This window comes from Acanthopagrus latus, chromosome 14, assembly GCF_904848185.1.
Source record: "Acanthopagrus latus isolate v.2019 chromosome 14, fAcaLat1.1, whole genome shotgun sequence".
In the NCBI taxonomy this organism is placed as follows: domain Eukaryota; kingdom Metazoa; phylum Chordata; class Actinopteri; order Spariformes; family Sparidae; genus Acanthopagrus; species Acanthopagrus latus.
In genome coordinates, this window is record NC_051052.1 from 372,342 (window position 1) to 392,852 (window position 20,511).

Below are 20,511 nucleotides of genomic sequence, written 5' to 3' on the forward strand. Positions count from 1 at the left end.
TGCATTGTTCTTTTCTGAGAAAGCGTGGTTAGGGTTAAATAGCACATAAGTCCTGTCTGACATTACTTCAGATGCTAGAGGGAGAGGAGAGAAGTGATTAGGGTTAGGTTATACACACATTTTATATAATTGGCATCATCTCTATTCTGTCCCTCAGTTTTGTGTTGTTGTTTTGTCAGTTTTCTGGAGGTTCGTTTTCTGTCAGATTCAAGCTCTCAGTCTGCAGCTGATCTGGTTACTGCGCCTTTAAGGGAATCGAGTGGGGTATGTTGGGAGGAGGAAGTGCGTTGAGCGGGAGATAAACGTGCCGCAGAGTATGAAAACATGTCGCTCCTGGGACGAGTCTGGCTACTTCCTTAACCTTTGCGCTTGTCAGTGGCATAATCTGTAAGTTAAATCAAACATAATTAATTAGGAATCTTTATTGGCGCTTTCATTTTGCATTCCATGTTATTGAAGGCAGTACACCTTTCACTCAGTAGAGTTGATGCTATTATTTAGCTTTGTGGTTGCTATTCAAGATACTATGTATTATTAATGTTAAGACATCAGGTTGGTTATTTTGCACACAGAAATAAGTGTGAATGTATGTTTTTACATGAAACTGAAAGTTTTGTATTGTGATTCTTTTCTGACAGTTTTACAAAGTAAAAGGGATCAGTAAACTCAAGGATGCCTCACGAGTGGTTACTGAAGCCATATGTTTAGCTCACTGTGTTGAGACCTAGATATTATTTGCATTTCAATATTTTGCAGTTTAATTATTTAGAGGTCAGTGAGCCGAGGAACTTCAAGTAAATGCTCGCAGTTGAAGCTGTATTTTCCTTTTTCTTGTATTTCATAATTTTTGGGCTAAGGTCAGAGTTCATGTGATGTTATCGGCCGGCGCTGAGCAGCATGGGTTTTTTGTTTTTCTTTTATTGTTTGGGGTACGTGTGTGAAGCGGGCCTATCGCCTGGAGAAAAAAACGGATGTAAAACCGGGACGAATAAAGTTGCCAAACTGTGAGACGGAGTCGAGTCTACTTGAGGGTGCAACAGCTGCATAGGCTAAAGCTCTTAGCTGAGGGCAGAAGAATCTCATATATACATATGTTTCTTCTCTCATGCTAAATTATACATCCCAAATTGTTGCTTCAGTTACACATTAGTTATTCCTTATAACATAGGAATATAACCTAGAAGCTGCTGTCTCATGTCCTTTCAAATTACCATAATTTAGGTCCTTAACGTTATACAAAAGGTTCTAGGTTCTTTTGGGGGGCCTTTCATGACAATACCTGAGACTTTGTGGTCTGAGAAGGAGTGGACAGCATTACTCGTGTGTTTTGGTGTAACTTTTAACTCACCTTAATGGTGGTTTTCTGAGGCCCCCCGAGCTCCGCCGTCCCGTCCTGCCCAGTCCGTGCGCCGCAGATACTGCCTGGCCACGCCTCCTGGCAATAGCTCACCAAAATGTAGTGCCAAAACTACTTATCTATATTAGCAATTAACAAACTTTTCACTAAGCAAAAACTCACAGGTGGAGTCTCAAATCAAGGATGAAACAGCTGATCTTCCAGTCAAAGGTATTTATTTCACACCGCAAAATACATGCAGTGAGCTCTCCCGGGATGAACTGATTTCTCTCTCTGATGCTCCCCTTTATATACTATTCTGGTCCGGGGGTTTCCACGCCCTTGGATCGTCCTTCTTTTTGGCCTGATCAGTACTTTCACCACGGTTAACTTCCATTTTTAGACTATACCGGTGGAATATCTTCCAAATAAGGTTTTAAAAATAAAGCCACCCCTGTTTCAGCCCCCTCCCTCCTTGGGGCTCGGGTGTCATCTGGCAATAGTCATCTTTTGTTTATTTTATGCTTAGCAGTCATAATCTCCATATACAGTAACTGTGACTCTCGTGTTCCGCTTAAGGGATGATTCCTCTGTGGTTTATCCATTGCAAACCTTGCAAGTGCCTTCCTTCTACACACACAGAACAGCTGAACACTTCTAAATAGGGTGATGGTATTACAGATCAGATTTTTATCCACTACACATACATAAGGTCCAGGGTCCTCTCCTCTCTGGTAGGACAGCTCATGTATTGTTTGAATGTCGGCAGAACTGTATCCATGGTGGCTGACATGATGATGAGGGCACTGGGGTGTTTAGTATGAAGCTTGGAGATGGTGTGTATGGTGCTGCAGGCAGATGTTGGGTTTGCAGAGGGAGGAATGTACAGGACAATGATGATGACATGCGGAATCTCTCTAGGCAGATGGTATGGACAGAGTCCAACAGCCAGCAGGTCAACATCCGGGTGTCACATCACGGTGAGGGATGTCCTGTCTTGGGTTTTTGTCTTGTGAAATTCATGTTTTATTTTGAAAGTAACTCTCCTCTCGTTTCAGGTCACTTGCCCTTCCTCTTGTGTCCCTGGTCTGAGGTCATCCCTAATCCTTGATTGTTTGCACCTGTGTTCCCCTCCCCCATGTGTATAAAGTCTTTGTCTTCCCCGTCTGCATCGCCAGAGTATTGTGCTGTCTTGTCGTGTACATCAAGCCCTGTTCACAGCCTTGTATTCCCAAGAGTTAAGTATTGTCAAGTTTTATTTACTGTTTTGTTTCCTCTTGAGAAGAGTGATTTTAATTTCATAAGTTTTTGGTTAAGGATTTTGATTTTCAGTTTAGCATTTTTCATAGCCTTTGTTTTCCTCCTTGTGGAGTGCTTTCAGTTGTAATTTTGTATATACATAGAGTAGTTAATTTTCATAGCCTGTGTGCTTTCCTCTTTGGAGTGTTTTTTGTTTGTTTAATTTTCATAAGCCCAGAACTAAGAATAGTGTAGTCCTTCCTCCTTCGGGAGCACCTTTTGTTTTCTTCTGTGTTATTTGTCTTGTACGTCTTGTCTGTCCTTCCCACGGACTTTCATTGCATTTGATTTGTCATTTGTCATTGTCACTGTGACATCTGCTGTTGTAGTAGTGGAAAACACTGGTGGAATTAGACAGTGAAGGTCCTTGGTGTAGTAGAGGCTGGTCACAGAGGTGCGGCAGAATAGGTGGCAGGGTGGCTTGTGGAGATAAGGCTCAGAGGCAATCAAAACTAGAGAGAGGATGAGGAGAAACGGGGTTAGGTCAGCAGGAGAGCAGAAAACACATGAAGGCAAAATGTATACGAAAGGCCACAAGCGGTTCAGCCATCCACCATGTTCAGAGTTGAAACAATCTGACAGAGCAGACCAGGGTATTGAAGTTGGAGCTGCTGATTAGATGTGTTGTAGGTGTGTGAGACAGGAGCTCCAGCTCTCCAGGGAAACTACATTCAGCCTCTGACACACACCTTTGAAACACACAGGCAGAAAACACACACCAAGCACAGAAAAACCCTACACAGGTGGTCCAAATCATGACAGTGAGCATCTTTGACTTAAAGGGATATTCCGGTGTAAGTTTAATCCATGGTCTAACACCGTGAAACTGTGTTAGACTCCCTCTCGAGAGAAGTTAGCAGACTGCTAATTTGCAGAGTTTTTTCAACCTCAGACACGACCGCACAACAACAATACACTGGATCTAAATGTAAACTGCCACCAAAAAGCCACAAATAATGCTCAGAACAGCACCAAACATCAGCAACTGTACAAATAGGGTCTCAGCACATAGTTGGGGGGAGTAGAGTTCCGCAGCTCCATGGCAAATCAATTAAAGTTCATATGTGTCTTACCTGCCTGTTTATAACAGTTTTTATCGAGAGTGGACAGGGAAAAGAACGGAATTGAGCATTTATAACCGCACTCTGTAATCGTCGCGTTGGGACTTCCACGACCCGGAAGATGATGGGGGAGAGTTGAAATCTGTTTTCAGCTTCACAGTAGAAATCCAGCTAAGCTAGTGGAGGTTAGATGCCCCGGACTGTGTGCTGAGACTCTGCTGTACCATTGCTGAAGTTTGGTGCTCTTCTGAGCATTATTTGTGGCTTTTTGGTGGCAGTTTATATTTGGTAGGGCTGAACGATATATCGTTATCATATCTATATCTAGATATGAACATTCAAGATATTAATATCAAAAAGGGAACGATATAAACGATATAGATTTCCCCGCTCGCCCTGCATGTACAGCTCTGGCAGTCACAACAAACATCATTTTTACGATTGCCCTTGAATGCACCATTAAGGCCAGCCAACTACAAACCTCATTTCATGCTTGCTGTGGATCGACAGCTGAAGCCAACCAATGACAAACTTCCTTAGTGAGGAAGACGGAGACTCACACACACACACACAGTGTTGCCAACTTGACAACTTTCTTGCTAGATTTAGCAACTTTTCAGACCCTCTTAGCGACTTTATTTCTAAAAAGCGACTAGTGACAAATTTAGCGACTTATTCAGATCATCAGGGGAAAGATGAGAAATATATTATATTGGAATTCTCTGCTGCTCAGAGTCATCACAGTCCATGGCTCTTCTGCAGCAGCACCGGGGTCTCTACCCTCCTGAGTGGCTGTGCAGGCGGCAGGCCGGTGTGTCGGGGGCTGGCTGTGGCAGCAGGAGCGACACCGCGACCGCTCGCTCTGTGGATTTGAGCCCGGATAGCTGCCATTTACTCTGTTGATCCGTTAATTCTCTGACTTCTTTCTAGATTCCACTGGTACTATACCGATAACCTGAAGCTGCTGAGTCTCGCTCTTCACTCTCACTCTTCTCTCCAGATTAGGATGTCATCGTTCATCTTGTAAAAATGCACATAGTTCATTTGATCTTCTTCCTCCCTTTACTGTTGTTACTTCTAATATATTTGTCTCTGTAGTGAGTTTGTGATAATTTGGTAATGAACAACCATTTGTATATGGCTTAAAATAATCTCTATTTTTCTGAAAAATGCTTGGTTTTCATCGAACCCGTAGTCATACTGTATCATATCGATATCAAGATATCTGGCATGAATATTGAGATATGAAATTTTGTCCATATCGTTCAGCCCTAATATTTGGATCCATTTACTGCAGTGTGTTGTTGTCGTGCGGTCGTTTCTGAGGTTGATAAAAACGGTCTGCTAACTTGATCTCTCTCAAGAGAGTCTAACACAGTTTCACGGTGGTTTAGACCATGGATTAAATTTACACCAGAATATCCCTTTAATGGTACAGCTGTGCGATGTGGCTATGTCTGAAGTAAACTTCTGCTCAATGGTAAGTGATGAGAGTGTTTTTTCTGGGCTGTCTTCATCCAAGGTGTCGGTGTGTAGTTTGGTGATAAAAGAATCTCCAGTACGGTGTACATTTTAGGACATCCTTAGGATCAGGCTTCAGCGTCAGACCTCAGATGAAAAGGTATTAGGTCTCAGGAAAAGCTCTGTCACACTCGCACCAAACAGCCATGAAAAATAGTCATCGGACCAAAAGGCCTGAGAAAAAAAACTTGTTACACTGAACGGCATCAGCACAAACGTTGTCACACTGAACGGAATCAGCACAAAAGTCGTCACACTGAACGGCATCAGCACAAAAGTCGTCACATCGAACGGCATCGGCACAAAAGTAGTCACACTGAACGGCATCGGCACAAAAGTCGTCACACCGAACGGAATCAGCACAAAAGTCGTCACACCGAACGGAATCGGCACAAAAGTCGTCACACTGAACGGCATCGGCACAAAAGTCGTCACACCGAACGGAATCAGCACAAAAGTCGTCACACCGAACGGAATCAGCACAAAAGTCGTCACACCGAACAGAATCAGCACAAAAGTCGTCACACCGAACGGAGTCAGCACAAAAGTCGTCACACCGAACGGAATCGGCACAAAAGTCGTCACACTGCACGGTATCGGGACAATCAGTTTCATACAGAGGTCGCGTAAGCTTTGCAGGCATAGCAACAGTAACTAAGGGGGCGGGGCGTAGCGAAGGGTCACATGCGTCATCAAGGTGCGACCGGAAGAAGAGTTGGAAGAGAAGCAGGCTAGAGAGAAGAAGCAGGAGACACGAATGTAAGTTTTACTTTTTATTTATTTATTTATTTATTTATTTATCTAGCTAGCTAGCTAGCTAGCTAGCTATTTGATATGAACCAAGGGGGAAATATGCAAGTCCGGTCCCTTTTGCGCAGTTTTGCTAAACCTCCCCTGGCCATGTGTATTTGTTTGCAACAGACCCGGCGAGTAATCAATGAAAAGTGCGGTAGATGACATTGTAGGCCATGTTGTTATACGTGACTTGTTGTAATATGTGTGAACTACAACCTGAAGCAGTAAACCTTGCATAAAAGTGCACCGTTTTAGCTGTGGGGAGTAATAAATAGTAACACAGTAATAAATACCTCTACCTCTATAATTATGTCTGTATGTTGTAATTATTACATCACAATTAAAGATGTTTTTGATTAAAACAAATACGTTCCCCGAAAACTAACGCAATGTAATTATAAAATAATATGTTAGTTAGCAACAAAACTATAACTGTGTTGATTTAGTGATCCTGATAACGAAAAGTGGATCTTACTCATTCTCACCTAATTGGCATTTACCCAATTTTATTTCAAAATGTCGCACTGTGGTTGAGCAATAACATTTTGCTTGTTGTACATCTTTTTCAGACACTCATTTGAAGATGTCAGCCCCGACAGAAAGAAGTATCCACAATGCTGAACTGTGTAAACTTACTGTTTCTGAATAAGACTTACAGTACCTATATTTGTTTTCTTTATTTTCCAGTGTGTTGTCAGTCTATTATCATTAGTTTACTTTATTTCTTATTTTGCAGTTAGGACTTATTCTGAGTTTATTTTTTCTGTTGTTTTTCCATTTTTTTCTTTCACCTTGACTTGCATGCAATTAGTGGCAATGCACACAGGGTGTGCACCTCCTCATATAACTCTATGCGGCATCCTCCCTTTATCCATGTTTGCTCCTTCACCAGCACCTCCATAAACTGCGGTGTGCGTTACAAAAAATTTGAATCTGAATATAGCAGTTTGTTAAGTTGACTGTGTGGGAGTATATTTTACTTTTAAGAGAATACAGCTATATCTTATGTTGTACATTTGTTGTACTTTCTTTTTTTTAAATAAATGTTGATAATGGGCTGCACAGTGGCCCAGTGGTTAGCACTGTTGCCTCACAGCTAGAAGGTCCCCGGTTCGCGTCCCGGGCATAGCAACAGTAACTAAGGGGGCGGCCTGGGATGCCTGGGATCTTTCTGTGTGGAGTTTGCATGTTCTCCCTGTGCAGCGTGGGTTTTCACCGGGTACTCCGGCTTCCTCCCACAGTCCAAAAACATACTGAGGTTAATTGATTATTCTAACGGATTATGAATGAGAGTGTGCCTGGTTGTTTGTCTCTATGTGTAGCCCTGTGATAGACTGGTGACCTGTCCAGGGTGTCTCCTGCCTTCGCCCTAAGTCAGCTGGGATAGGCTCCAGCCCCCCCGCGACCCTGCAGAGGATTAAGCGGCGTACATATAATGTACAGATAATGGATGGATGTTGATAATTTCCCTGGTAAGCTATTAAGGATCAGTACAAGAGGAGTTAGCCTATGGTTGTCACACTTAACTGTTTCCAGATAAATTGATAAATTTCTTGTTCAGACGTGGTCTAAAACAAAAAGAGATCAGAAGTGCGCTTTTGTCTTGTGGACACCAAATCAGGTAGGCCCACCTTTTGACAATTATGTCTTGCTGTTTCTGATGACATGCTTTTACAATGCAATAGTATTTTCCTTGTGTGCAGGAATCAGTGAATTCTGTATTTTTGAACATGTGCACCTTGTCCTTCTGGTGATTCAGATTTTCTAGAAAACTTCTTTGGCTGAAGGTGGGCACGTCAAACCGGAAGCAGCGAGTTGTGGCGAGATATTTTTATGATGCAGTACAGGACCAGCGTGGTAAGCACTGGATTTTTTGTATTTCTTGGAATTCTTATTAATTGGGAGTTGTGGAGTTTTTGATAAAAGCTGTTTTTGATGTAGTCACATACAAAAGATTTAAAATTCATTTTTTAGGATGTCCTTCCTTGATTTGGAGTGACAGAGGGAAGGAAAACCATCTTGTAGGTCAAATGCAGATTGCATTTCATATGCGCAAGCTGGGAAACCAGGCACGGCTGCGCTTTAGAATGGGGACATCTGTCCATAATCAGGCAAGTTTTTAAACAAATATTTGTAGACAAGCACTGATGACATTCAAAAAACGTATGGCTTATTGTGTGTGTGTGTTTGTGTGTTGTTTAGAGAGCGGAAAGCTACAACAGCATCTTAAAGAGGACGTGGATTAAGAAATGGCTGACAAAATATGAGGTACCAAAACTAAGTCATTTGCAAATGAACATAAAAATGATTTTGCACCTTTAACACCTCCACAGCACACAGACCATTCATCCATGCACTGCGTTAATGACAAACCCTACAGACTTCCACCGCTCATTGTAGAGTTGGTTTTAGTTTTAGTTCTAATAAATTATTTGTTCTTACTTAAACTTTGTGGGATCTCCATCATTGTCACATTCACTTAGCCTTAGTTTGTGACAGCCTCCAAAAATTACCAAAGTTAAACATGTTTTGCGTTGTAAATTGTAAATACAAAAAGGCAGTGCTTCTTATATCTGTTCATGACCTTTATATTAAATAAAAAACAAATAAAAAAACTACTCATTTTATGTTCAGAGTGATAAACTATTTTTAATGAGTGCAGTACATTTCAGAACACTTGGGAAAGGGGCTAACCCTTGTTTATGTAGTCATGTACAGAGTCATTCTGTGAGGAGTATTTTATTAAACAGTAGTGAGTATTAGGAGTAAGTATCCCTATTTTCTTTGAAACCCTGCTTTTTCTCTTCTTTCTAAGTCTGACTCTAGGTAAGCCATCTATCTTTTGTTTGCGTTGCTTTTCTGTGAACATTTTTGTTTGTTTTTTATGCAAGGTTAATTCTCCATACTTAAGTTTTGAGTTGCTAATTCCCTGAAGAATTACAGGCTGCGAGATGAATCCAATCTCTTGTATTCATGCATCATGGAAGGAAGACTCAGGCAGTGTTCTCCACAGATTATTACAATGCCTATACTCTTAGACTCACATCTGTTGCAATACCAGTTGTGGGACTTAGCCTCTAGGAAATATGACCTGCTTTGTATTCATGCTATGTTTGAACGTTTATCAAAGTAGTGGGTTACGTTGTATCATTTAGAATTAACGTTTTACTGTTCTTATGCCATTGCAAACAACTTGTCTTTTTCCAAAATCATATGTTTAGGCCATGATGGAGTCTGGCATTCTGGAATTGGACAACGCAATACACATGTAAGTTCTTTGAGTAGAAGTTTATGTAGCAGCTTCAAAATAATGTTCAGATTGATGACATGCCAATAAAATATTTAAATATGACATTAATTTCTTTGTGTATAGTAACTGCTTGCAGTATACCCACCTGCCACTGCTCCAGGAAGACCTGAAAATAGAGCAAGTACTGTGGAATACGCATGACATACGCAAGCAGCGCAATGCTCCAGGTCCTTTTGGGAAGCCAGACATTCTCCACTCCTTACCACCTCCTGGTATGTAATTTGCATTTTAGGTTAATTAAATACGTTTCCCTTAGCTTGAGAAAATGAAGAACAGAAAATGTCACATTACACACAATGTAACACATTTTCTAGTTACAATATCATAAGATAGCAAAAATCACACAATATTTCTTTAGCATTTCCAAATTCACTTTTGGTTATTTCCATAAGACAGTAAAAAAAACACATCTCTAATGAAGGCCGAGCTGGGAGCCCTCAACCCTCCTTGACAGCAGGCAAAAAAGACCTTACATCTTCATTTAAAGCGTTGTAGGTCATATAAAAGTTGCTTTAAATGCACACTTGTGAAAAAGCTTTGCAATTACTGGATTCCTTTTAGCATTCTGAGGTACAATGTTCCAAACTTTTCCTCCCACAACTACAGGCTATGGCGACATGTTGTGCCCAGTTGATGAAGATCTCTTGGACCATGCAAAAACCCTCATCGGGGAAAGAGAGGAAGCATCACAAGTGGCAAACCAGGAGTTTCGGGACATATGCCACACCATTTTACAAAAAAGTTCCTTTCCTGGCACAGCAGATGGTTGTCTTGCCGCTTACCTGATGCTGGTCCAGGAATTCACTGCTGCCATGAACAGCAATGACATTCAAACACCCCGAACATTTCAGGACGCGAATGAGGTGTACAAAGTATTACACAGACATAGAGTGGAGGTGAATCACTAAAGAATTATAGATGGGTCGGGTAGCTTTAAATGTACAATGTTTCTTCAGTGTTGAGGCTACATTTTGACTAAAGTTGTGAAGCTGTAGCACGTATGGTTGATTTGTTATGAATTTTCAAAGTTTTGAACACTTGCTGTAGCGCCACTATCAGGACTATTGTGTTGAGTCTACAGCTGATGTAATCTGGCATGGGACTGGACCTTTGTGCAAAGTTTGGTGAGTTTTTATCCATGGGAATTATGATTTCCTCGGAGGAAGAAGAAGAAGAAGAAGAAGAAGAAGAAGAAGAAGAAGAAGTAAATAACAGATGTTTTAAAATGCCATTCTTGCATTTGCTGCAATGTTCACGAGAGCACAACTCAAAATGCTCTCAACAATCCAGTTTTTGAGGTAAAATTCTGATATGTATTTGTCAAACATCATCCACCATGAATGAAACTTTATTAATTTGTTTCATGAAGCTCATGTGATATTTTGATGCGTCCTCATCGCCACCCTTTTTGGGTCTTGAACCCACATCCTCTTACACGAAGAACTAGCTCCTAACTCACTGAGCTAATTGTCTTTATATGAGTCCTGAGGGGTATTGTACAAAAATAAAATAAGGGATTAAGCCTGGATTTTTTTTGGTTATTCTGGCTTAATTTAGCCTCAAGTTGGTTGCATGAAAGCAGGTCAAATCTATCCTGATCAAGTTGCTATGGTGATTTATTCTCTGCAGCTAGCCTGCTCCAGATCAGGCTAACCGCCAGGCTAAGATTAATCCTAGTGATTCACCTGTAGTTCTACCATCAATCCTGTGAGGAATTAATGTGTTTTACAGCATGTCCTTGTTTCTTCTAAATATGTTGCATCATTTTAATTATCCTACATTAAAATATTACATATATATTGTCATTTGCCATTTCATTCAAGTCTGTTGACATTTGTAATTGCAAGAGTCGTTTAATATTGATTCAAGTGTTATAATTATTACTGAGGCCTAGTGTTATATTGCTATACTAATGAAAATTGCTGTCAGAGGTTTCATGAATGTGTTTTATTGCAGAATTTGATATTACATAACATGGCTTCTGAAGTTGCAAAGGTGGTTTCAATTAAGTCTGTGACGATAGCAAGAGTTTATAAGCCCAACTCCTATTCATCTGTATCTTCTTCATAATGGCATGCCCTTTTTTGGAGGATGCACTTGATGATGAAGCCCTAATCCTCAGACGAGCTTTTAGGCATGAAAGAGTCTTTTGGGACAGGTCTGACCCATTGGCCTTTGGAGATGACTATCTTCATTGCGAGATACAGATTCTCAGGTGATGGCCTGAGATATTTATGTAGGCTGCTGGGTCCAAAGATACAGCACCAGATGGCACGAAGCCATGCTCTCACTGTACCTATGATGGTCTGTGTGACACTGAGATTCTTTGCAAGTGGAAGCTTCCTTTATTCTGTTGGGGATGCAGAAAACCTCAATAAGGCAACAATTTGCCATACAAAAAACTGCAAATACATTTTAACATTGAACAACAGTGTAACAATGCACAAACAGCTTTTCAACCAGCAATTTTCAGTTTTTTTTGCTTACACTGTAAATATAACACTGTAACAACGTAATGTACTTGGGGGCAAGACAACATTGTGGGTGAACTACCACTTGTAGCCATAACGGTTTGCAAGATCAAGGATGGATTTCAAGAAAGTTACCACCTCAGATGCGGTAGCCCTTGAGGAGGCATCATAACTTAAAAGGCCACCAAGATAAGAAAACTTTGGATCGAGCTGAGCAAGGGCATGTGGTGGTGTTTGGGCACGCAGCAGCATTGCCAGCTCCCGTTGCTTACAGACTGACCATGGAGCAGACCCTGTCAACACCTCCAGATATGTGGCTCCCAGGGACCACATGTCTGTCTGTCCGGTGGCCTCTGTAAAATGCAGAATGCATTCAGGAGCCATGTAAAGAAAAGTGCCACCAGCTGGCCCTACTGCCTGCGCTGACAGACGACTTCCTTGGCGGATACTGACGGTGTCCCTTATGTTAGCCATGCCCCAGTCCGTCAAGACTGCCCTCTTGGATGGTTGGTGAAGCTGTAAGACAAAGTTCCCATGATCAGGTTATCCAAAATATCAGTAGCTAGAACAGTTTGTTTCAAAGGGCTTTACATAGCATCATAACAACATCCTCTGTCCTTAGACCCTCACACTGACTGAGGAAAAAAAAAATCTCACAGCCATTACTGCCAACTAAACAGTAAACTTATATGGGAAACTTACTGGTGTTGTTTGTAGTCTTACGACCCAATTAATCTGCTTTGGACACACAGGCAAGCTAACTGAAATTTATAGACAATGTGCTTGACAGGTTGTATGATGACATGTTAATAATAATAATAATAAAATATAATAATAATAACAATATTATTATTATTATTATTATTATTATTATTATTATTATTATTATTATTATTATTATTATTATTATTATTATCATCATCAGAGCCACTGTGATACATTTTGATCAACATGACAGAGCAGTTCATATTTTAGGACTATCAAACAAATATACATAATCCCTTGCATGAACAACTGAAAGCATTTTATACTTTACAATTGGTTTAGGATGTTTACGAGTGACCTGATGAGGTGTAGGTTGAACTAAAACTAAAGAATTTCGAAATAATTCTGAGAAAAGAGAATGACAAAAACTGAAAGACATGACAAATGTGTTACCATGACATTTGCTGGCTTAATGTCTTGGTGGATGACTCCTTGTGCATGGATGTATTCCACAGCCATTGCCAAGTCCAGGGAAATGAAAGCAGCATCATCTCCTTCAAGCTAAGACAAGAGGTTAAGTATATAGATAAGGAAATATCTATTGCGTTGCTTAAAAAAACACAAACCAAAAAAACAAACAAAAAAAAACAAAAAAACACATCCTGTGACATATTTTTCCATGGCTGAAAAATAGTAAAGTATGTAAATAAACATATGAATCAATAAGTACATCAGTAGGACAATAAAAGTCATTATTTTGCAAAATAATTTCTGGGACCTTTATAAAGCAGTTGTCCATGTGCAGCACTGCATCCAGGGTTGCTCCATGGATGTACTCATTGGCCAACAAAAAGTAGGACGGGGTCCGTGATGCAGCCATTAGACGGACAATATTGGGATGACACAATCTCCTAACAAGAATGCAGAAAAGGAAATAGTGCAACATAATATAAAACTAATTTAAAACTAAATCCATGAGGAACCTTTAGGTAATTGGATAAGGCAATGTAATTATCAGTATGTTCTTACAGCGAAACATTGATCTCGTGCTGAATGTCGGCTTCCGCCATTCCTGCCGAGCCAAACTGCACTTTCTTTACAGCTACAGGGGTTCCATGAAAGGAACCCATGTAGACTGTTCCAAAGGCCCCCTGCCCAAGAAGATCCTCTTTGTTGTATGTTATGGCATTGCCGTCCACATAGGGAATCCTTGGAAGATACACTTGGGGACATAGTAATACATATTAACAGCTGCCACATGGTATTCCAATCATCCCGTCATGTTTTTTTTCCCCCTTCCTTTTTTTTGAACAGTCATATCTTAATGTAAAAGAGTGACAGTCCCCACCCGTATTCCCTCTGTGCTTATCCTCAAGCCAGGATTAAAAATGCCAGTCTAAAGGGGGGGTCTAATAAAACATACTTACATGCTGGTAGAGTAGGTGTTTCTTGGGAGGCAGCACCTGTGTTAAGTGTGAAAAGTGCCATATAAATAAAGTTTGGTTTGATTCACCTCCTCTCACAGCTTTCTTTGCTCCTATAGCTACACATGGTAACCAACCTTGGCTTTCACCTGTGCCTGCAGATTTCCCTACATTTTCATTTTCTTTTCCTCTCCCTGTCTCTTTTTTAGATGAAGTGTCAGACAGGAAACCCTATTGAAACATTTGGCCAAAATTCTCATTTACATGTTTTCTTTTATGCAAAAACCAATGTCCATGATACTAAAAAGACCACAATTATTTAGACAATTAAACCTCAGATTAGAGCAAGTTTTTACCTGATCTGCAATACTTGCACCATCATCGTCATCAGCATCAGGGAATAGAACTGCAAAATTAGACACAATTATTCACATGCCAAAATATCAACTGTATCCCATTACAGTTACACGTAAAGAAGATGTAAGTAGATTAAAGTTATATAACAAGTTAGGGAGAACTAGAGTTTCTAAGAGACTTTTGTAAATACAAATAAACTAAACTACATGCATAGTCTAGAAACTTAAATGATTTTTTTTTCTATTTTGTACTGTTAACAGGTAAATCTTTTGAGACATTTTTTTTTATCATTGATAAGCTTACAACATTTCAGATTTCACCTTCTTAGCACTTATCATTTCCCGATTACTGATATTGACTACAAAATGAGTATGTTAGAGTTAAATAGAAAAAAGTTAGAGTGACAATTATAAGGATATTAGAGGACACAGATGCATTAGTAAACACAACACCATTTACCATATTATAACAAGAAAAATCGATTAATCCCCCTGACATAACCCTTAAAAGGTTGAATATGGAGAATGTTTATTAAAAGCTATATTCTCTCTAAAATAATACACCCACGGGACATTTAGAGGGGCAAAGAATAAAAGTATTGCTTTTCCATAAAAAAAAAATATATTAAGTGTAAATCAATTATTTTAAATTTTACTATGACCTTCTGTTTACATCATACCAGTCAGCAGCCACCATTGTGGCTCAATTCTCCGCTGTTTTCCTGCCTCCTCCCGGTCTTGTACGTTTGTTTTCAATGAAGCTTTTTTATAATCAATCAATCAGTGGATCAATGGATTATCATATGCATGTTATGATGCATGTATTTGTTTAGTCTCACATGTCATAAACAAGAGATTACAGCTTACTGGGTGCGTTTGTGTCGCAGTGCCAACAAGATGAGAGTTTCATTTTTTCCCCCAACAGAGACGAGAGCTGTGACACCAGTTCTGAGACTCTGATCATGCAGGGTTGGTTTTCAGCCATGAAGTGGAAGGCAGAGAGCCTCCACTCTCTGTAACAAGCTACACGTCATTTATCTAACATTACTCTATGTTGTTTTTAATGTGAAGCTGAATGTGTGCTCTGCTGCAAACCAAATTGCTCTTTAAAAGGGACACTTAATAAAGTGTAGTTGAAGTTGAAGTTCACAACTAGTCTGCAGGTGTTTAATGACAGTAAAAATGAGACATAAGGTAAATATCCTGTATAGTTTTTCTCCTCTGTGCTACTCTGATTAGAGCGGCGTCCCTAGCAACGCTGTGTTATACTTAGAACCGGTCTGGCAAGTGACTTCAAGAATTATTTTTGTGTTGTTATTGTTGCTTATCTTGATCAGTAGATGTTGGTATTCTGGTAATTCTCCATATTCAAACTTTAATTAACTAAAAGTAATACGGTGACTTCAGTATTGTGATAGATTTACATTACTAACTAAATCAAAAGAGAGTAATTTGTCACTAACCAAGCAAATATTTAAAGTAACTCTGACATCCCAGTACAAAAGTATACACACGTACACACCTGACAGACAACTTTCCCCCACTTCTGATGCAACATTTTCAGGGTCCTCATCTGACAAAAACAAAAACACAGTTTACAAGCTTCCACAGCTTTGACACTGAATCAAATGATGCACAAAAAAAGAATTATTAAATACCTGTGCCGGCCTCACACATGTCGGACTCATCAGGATGTTCTTCTGCAAAATGTATATTAGAATGAAAATTCTGAGCATGCATCTGGAAACTGCACTCTGACATCCCAGTACAACAGCATATACACATACACACCTGACAGACAACTTTCCCCCACTTCTGACTCGACGTTTTCAGGGTCCTCATCTGAAAAAACAAAACACAGTTCACAAGCTTCCACAGCTTTGACATTGAATCAAATGACACACAAAAAAAAGAAAAAAATTAAAAACCTGTGCCGGCCTCACACGTGTCGCACTTATCAGGATGTTCTTCTGCAAAATGTATATCAGATTGAAAATTCTGAGTATGCATCTGGAAATACACAGAACACAGGCTTCTATACCTTAGACCAGTGGTGTTAAACTGATCCAGTAAAGGGCCATGTGGCTGCAGGTCCTGATCCAAATCAGGTGTGTTCTTGCTTGGTTGGCTGATCCAAATCAGGTGTGTTCTTGCTTGGTTGGAGTGAAAACCTGCAGCCACATGGCCCTTTACTGGATCACTTTGACACCAACTGCCTTAGACGCAGAATGTAATGAAAAAATAATATGGTGAAAGCAAGCACACAAATACGAACCTGACGCGTCCAACTGGACGTCATCCAGACACATAACATCTGCACAAAAGCACAAACATTTAATACAAAATTAATTCAAGTCGACAAATACTACTTATTGTCCTAGTGCCTCCTACCCAATTCCTTGCGCCCGACAAAAAGCGTCCTTTTCCATGCATAGGTAATTGCAGATGCATCCGGAAACTCAAGGAGGAAGTCCTCCTTGCTCCACCTTGTCCCATCTGCATTGCAGAGGGTGAACTCACACCCCTCTGCATCCTCTGGTGACCAGAAATGTGACTTCCCAATGTTTACTAGGTCCTCATATGTCTCATGCCCTTGCAAAATGACTCTTGGTGGAGTCTCCTCAAGCACTATCCGCTGGTACCGCCCAGATCTGGTTTTGCTTCTTGGTCTCCACTCCATGGGGGCCAGTCTTATCTAACATCAAGATGAAAAATCTATTCATACAAAACAAAGACCTTTCATACAGACATTCATACAATCAGTATCTGTGGCACACAGTTCACAAACCTTCAGTACCCTACCACTGTTCTGCATTTTCTTTTTGCAAAGTGGAAACTGTTTTTTTTTTACAGCTCCCCCTATGGCCTTCTTGGCCTTGTTGAAAGCCTCTGCTGCGCCTGTAATATAGATGTACGTTTAAGCTGACCATCGTGCAAAGTGATCCTGGGGGCCCACTGCCCTGCATGTTCAGGATGCTTCTGTCTTCCAACACATCTGATTCAACTTGAGTGGAGATCAGACTCAGCTCGTCATTTGAATCATGTATGCTGGAAGAGGCACTTGACAAAGGCCTTGTTGCAGGCCGAACAGTTTTCAAATTAAACTCTTTGCATTTGGAGCTGAATGTGCAGCAGCCTCCCTTTATCCATGCTGGAAGAGGGGAACATCTAAAAATACTGGGCAGTGTGTCCCCAGATCATGACTGATCCAAAAGTTCACAATCACATTGTTATCTTAAACATCATATAATTTTGGTATTCCTTACTTAAAAATGCATGAGGTGTCCCAGGTTCATCTGCAAAATGAACAGAGTAGAAATGTGATCCATGTGCTATATATAATTCCAATAATAACACAGACAGCCTTAAAATAAATCTATCATGTCAAATGACAGAAAAAAAAAGGTTAACTTCTTGTTTCCTTTTCCTTATTTGTTTTGCAACAACAATTAATAGTCAAGCCTACCTTTTGTGTCTACAGCTAGGAGACTTTTTATGTTGGTGTCAAAACCTTTCTGGGTTATCAAACCTTAAAATAAAATCACAAGAGGTAGAGAAATAAATATATCAACTCAAATTTTATTTATATAGCCCAAAATTACAAACTACATTTGTGTCAGGGGGGCTTAACAATCTGCACATCTCTCTCACTCATTTGAGCAAGACAGTGCTTGCGGACAGACATTATTTTCTAGCCCCAGATAAGTGAGGTGGTGGGTGGGTGTGTGGGTGTCACTGTGGTAAGTGTACTGGAAAGCATAAAAGAGTGACCCATCGTCGAATAACAACACATGCTGGTTTTACATATAAAAGAAAATGCTTTCTGAAGACGACATAAGGGTTCAATACATATATACATATATATACACATATATATTTAAAAAAAAAAACAACAACAAAAAAAACAACAGAAAAACCATGATTGTCCTTACCGTTCTCGAGATCCTTTTTCAGCCGCTCATATTGCTGTACTTTGTCCATTTCCTGGAATAATTCATGTTAAGAACCGATTATATCAGTACCACACACACACGCACACGCACACACACACACTGCTAGCAGGCATGTCCAAACTGTTCCACAAAGGGCCGTGTGGCTGCAGGTGTTTTCAGCCAAGCAGCAGCACACCAGACCTGACTCATTAAATGAACTGGTCTCAGTCTTCAGAAAGTTGATTGGTCAAACCGTGTGCTTTTGACTGGTTGGAACAAAAACCTGCAGCCAAACGGCCCTTTGTGGAATAGTTTGGACATGTCTGCTAGCTAAGGTAACGTTACATCAACACAGTAAAGCTAGCTCCCTTCCTACACTTTGACATCATGATCATGTTTACAAATTCGAACGTGTGCCACATCCTTTTTTGCCTCTGTATAAATTTGAACGTCAAATAATACATCCTGAAAACGGAGAGGAGAAAATAAAACTTACGAGTGTCTCCCGCTTCTTTTTTTCCAACTACTGATCGCACCTTGATGACGCATGTGACCCTTCGCTACGCCCCGCACCCTTAGTTACTGTTGCTATGCGTGCAAAGCTTATGCGGCCTCTGTATGAAACTGATTTTCCCGATACCGTGCAGTGTGACAGCTTTTGTCCTGATTCCGTTCAGTGTGACGACTTTTGTGCTGATGCTGTTCGGTGTTATTGCTCAACCACAGTGCGACATTTTGAAATAAAATTGGGTAAATGCCAATTAGGTGAGAATGAGTAAGATCCACTTTTCGTTATCAGGATCACTAAATCAACACAGTTATAGTTTTGTTGCTAACTAACATATTATTTTATAATTACATTGCGTTAGTTTTCGGGGAACGTATTTGTTTTAATCAAAAACATCTTTAATTGTGATGTAATAATTACAACATACAGACATAATTATAGAGGTAGAGGTATTTATTACTGTGTTACTATTTATTACTCCCCACAGCTAAAACGGTGCACTTTTATGCAAGGTTTACTGCTTCAGGTTGTAGTTCACACATATTACAACAAGTCACGTATAACAACATGGCCTACAATGTCATCTACCGCTCTTTTCATTGATTACTCGCCGGGTCTGTTGCAAACAAATACACATGGCCAGGGGAGGTTTAGCAAAACTGCGCAAAAGCGACCGGACTTGCATATTTCCCCCTTGGTTCATATCAAATAGCTAGCTAGCTAGCTAGCTAGATAAATGAATAAATAAATAAATAAATAAAAAGTAAAACTTACATTCGTGTCTCCTGCTTCTTCTCTCTAGCCTGCTTCTCTTCCAACTCTTCTTCCGGTCGCACCTTGATGACGCATGTGACCCTTCGCTACGCCCCGCCCCCTTAGTTACTGTTGCTATGCCTGCAAAGCTTACGCGACCTCTGTATGAAACTGATTGTCCCGATACCGTGCAGTGTGACGACTTTTGTGCTGATTCCGTTCGGTGTGACGACTTTTGTGCTGACTCCGTTCGGTGTGACGACTTTTGTGCTGATTCCGTTCGGTGTGACGACTTTTGTGCTGACTCCGTTCGGTGTGACGACTTTTGTGCTGATTCCGTTCGGTGTGACGACTTTTGTGCTGATTCCGTTCGGTGTGACGACTTTTGTGCCGATTCCGTTCGGTGTGACGACTTTTGTGCTGATTCCGTTCGGTGTGACGACTTTTGTGCCGATTCCGTTCGGTGTGACGACTTTTGTGCTGATTCCGTTCGGTGTGACGACTTTTGTGCCGATTCCGTTCGGTGTGACGACTTTTGTGCTGATTCCGTTCGGTGTGACGACTTTTGTGCCAATGCCGTTCAGTGTGACGACTTTTGTGCCGATGCCGTTCGATGTGACGACTTTTGTGCTGATGCCGTTCAGTGTGACGACTTTTGTGCTGATTCCGTTCAGTGTGACAACGTTTGTGCTGATGCCGTTCAGTGTAACAAGTTTTTTTTCTCAGGCCTTTTGGTCCGATGACTATTTTTCATGGCTGTTTGGTGCGAGTGTGACAGAGCTTTTCCTGAGACCTAATACCTTTTCATCTGAGGTCTGACGCTGAAGCCTGATCCTAAGGATGTCCTAAAATGTACACCGTACTCCAGAGGCAAGGCTGGGTGAAGTAACAGAGCAATCTTTATTGAAACAGATGCAGCTGCACCTGGTGTTCCCCAAATATCTAGCAAATTTCTGCCAAAGGCTTTGCCCTCTGCTCTACCAGAAATCCTCTCAACCCTTTGATCTCAGAAATCTAAAACTAACCATCCCACCTTCTCT

The 20,511-nt window shown here is 40.6% G+C and overlaps 2 protein-coding genes across 7 annotated transcripts; one reads left to right on the plus strand and one right to left on the minus strand.

Annotated features, from left to right (window-relative positions):
• Positions 1–7,375: 7,375 nt before the first annotated feature.
• Positions 7,376–10,987, plus strand: LOC119032650. Of its 2 annotated transcripts, XM_037122072.1 has the most exons (8): positions 7,424–7,484; positions 7,574–7,633; positions 7,772–7,869; positions 7,987–8,123; positions 8,215–8,280; positions 9,234–9,280; positions 9,386–9,534; positions 9,929–10,987. In XM_037122072.1, the coding sequence occupies exons 4-8, from the start codon at positions 8,043–8,045 to the stop codon at positions 10,228–10,230; spliced, it is 645 nt and encodes a 214-aa protein (XP_036977967.1). In that variant the 5' UTR covers positions 7,424–7,484; positions 7,574–7,633; positions 7,772–7,869; positions 7,987–8,042; the 3' UTR covers positions 10,231–10,987. The 2 variants fall into 2 exon arrangements, with proteins under 2 accessions (XP_036977969.1, XP_036977967.1); XM_037122074.1 differs by having other exon boundaries at positions 7,376–7,633.
• Positions 10,988–11,307: 320 nt separating this feature from the next.
• Positions 11,308–19,668, minus strand: LOC119032603 (mitogen-activated protein kinase kinase kinase NPK1-like). 5 transcript variants are annotated; one of them, XM_037122002.1, is made up of 18 exons: positions 19,493–19,668; positions 18,211–18,262; positions 17,745–17,807; positions 17,545–17,574; positions 17,067–17,176; positions 16,670–16,973; positions 16,554–16,592; positions 16,207–16,248; positions 16,070–16,120; positions 15,937–15,978; positions 15,801–15,851; positions 14,279–14,328; positions 14,060–14,153; positions 13,926–13,961; positions 13,528–13,720; positions 13,277–13,409; positions 12,952–13,059; positions 11,308–12,309 (listed from the first exon to the last, which is right to left on the minus strand). In XM_037122002.1, the coding sequence occupies exons 2-18, from the start codon at positions 18,257–18,259 to the stop codon at positions 11,872–11,874; spliced, it is 1,833 nt and encodes a 610-aa protein (XP_036977897.1). In that variant the 5' UTR covers positions 18,260–18,262; positions 19,493–19,668; the 3' UTR covers positions 11,308–11,871. The 5 variants fall into 5 exon arrangements, with proteins under 5 accessions (XP_036977897.1, XP_036977898.1, XP_036977896.1 ...); XM_037122003.1 differs by lacking the exon at positions 19,493–19,668 and adding an exon at positions 18,707–19,405 and having other exon boundaries at positions 14,072–14,153; XM_037122001.1 differs by lacking the exon at positions 19,493–19,668 and adding an exon at positions 18,707–19,405.
• Between the last annotated feature and the right edge of the window lie 843 nt (positions 19,669–20,511).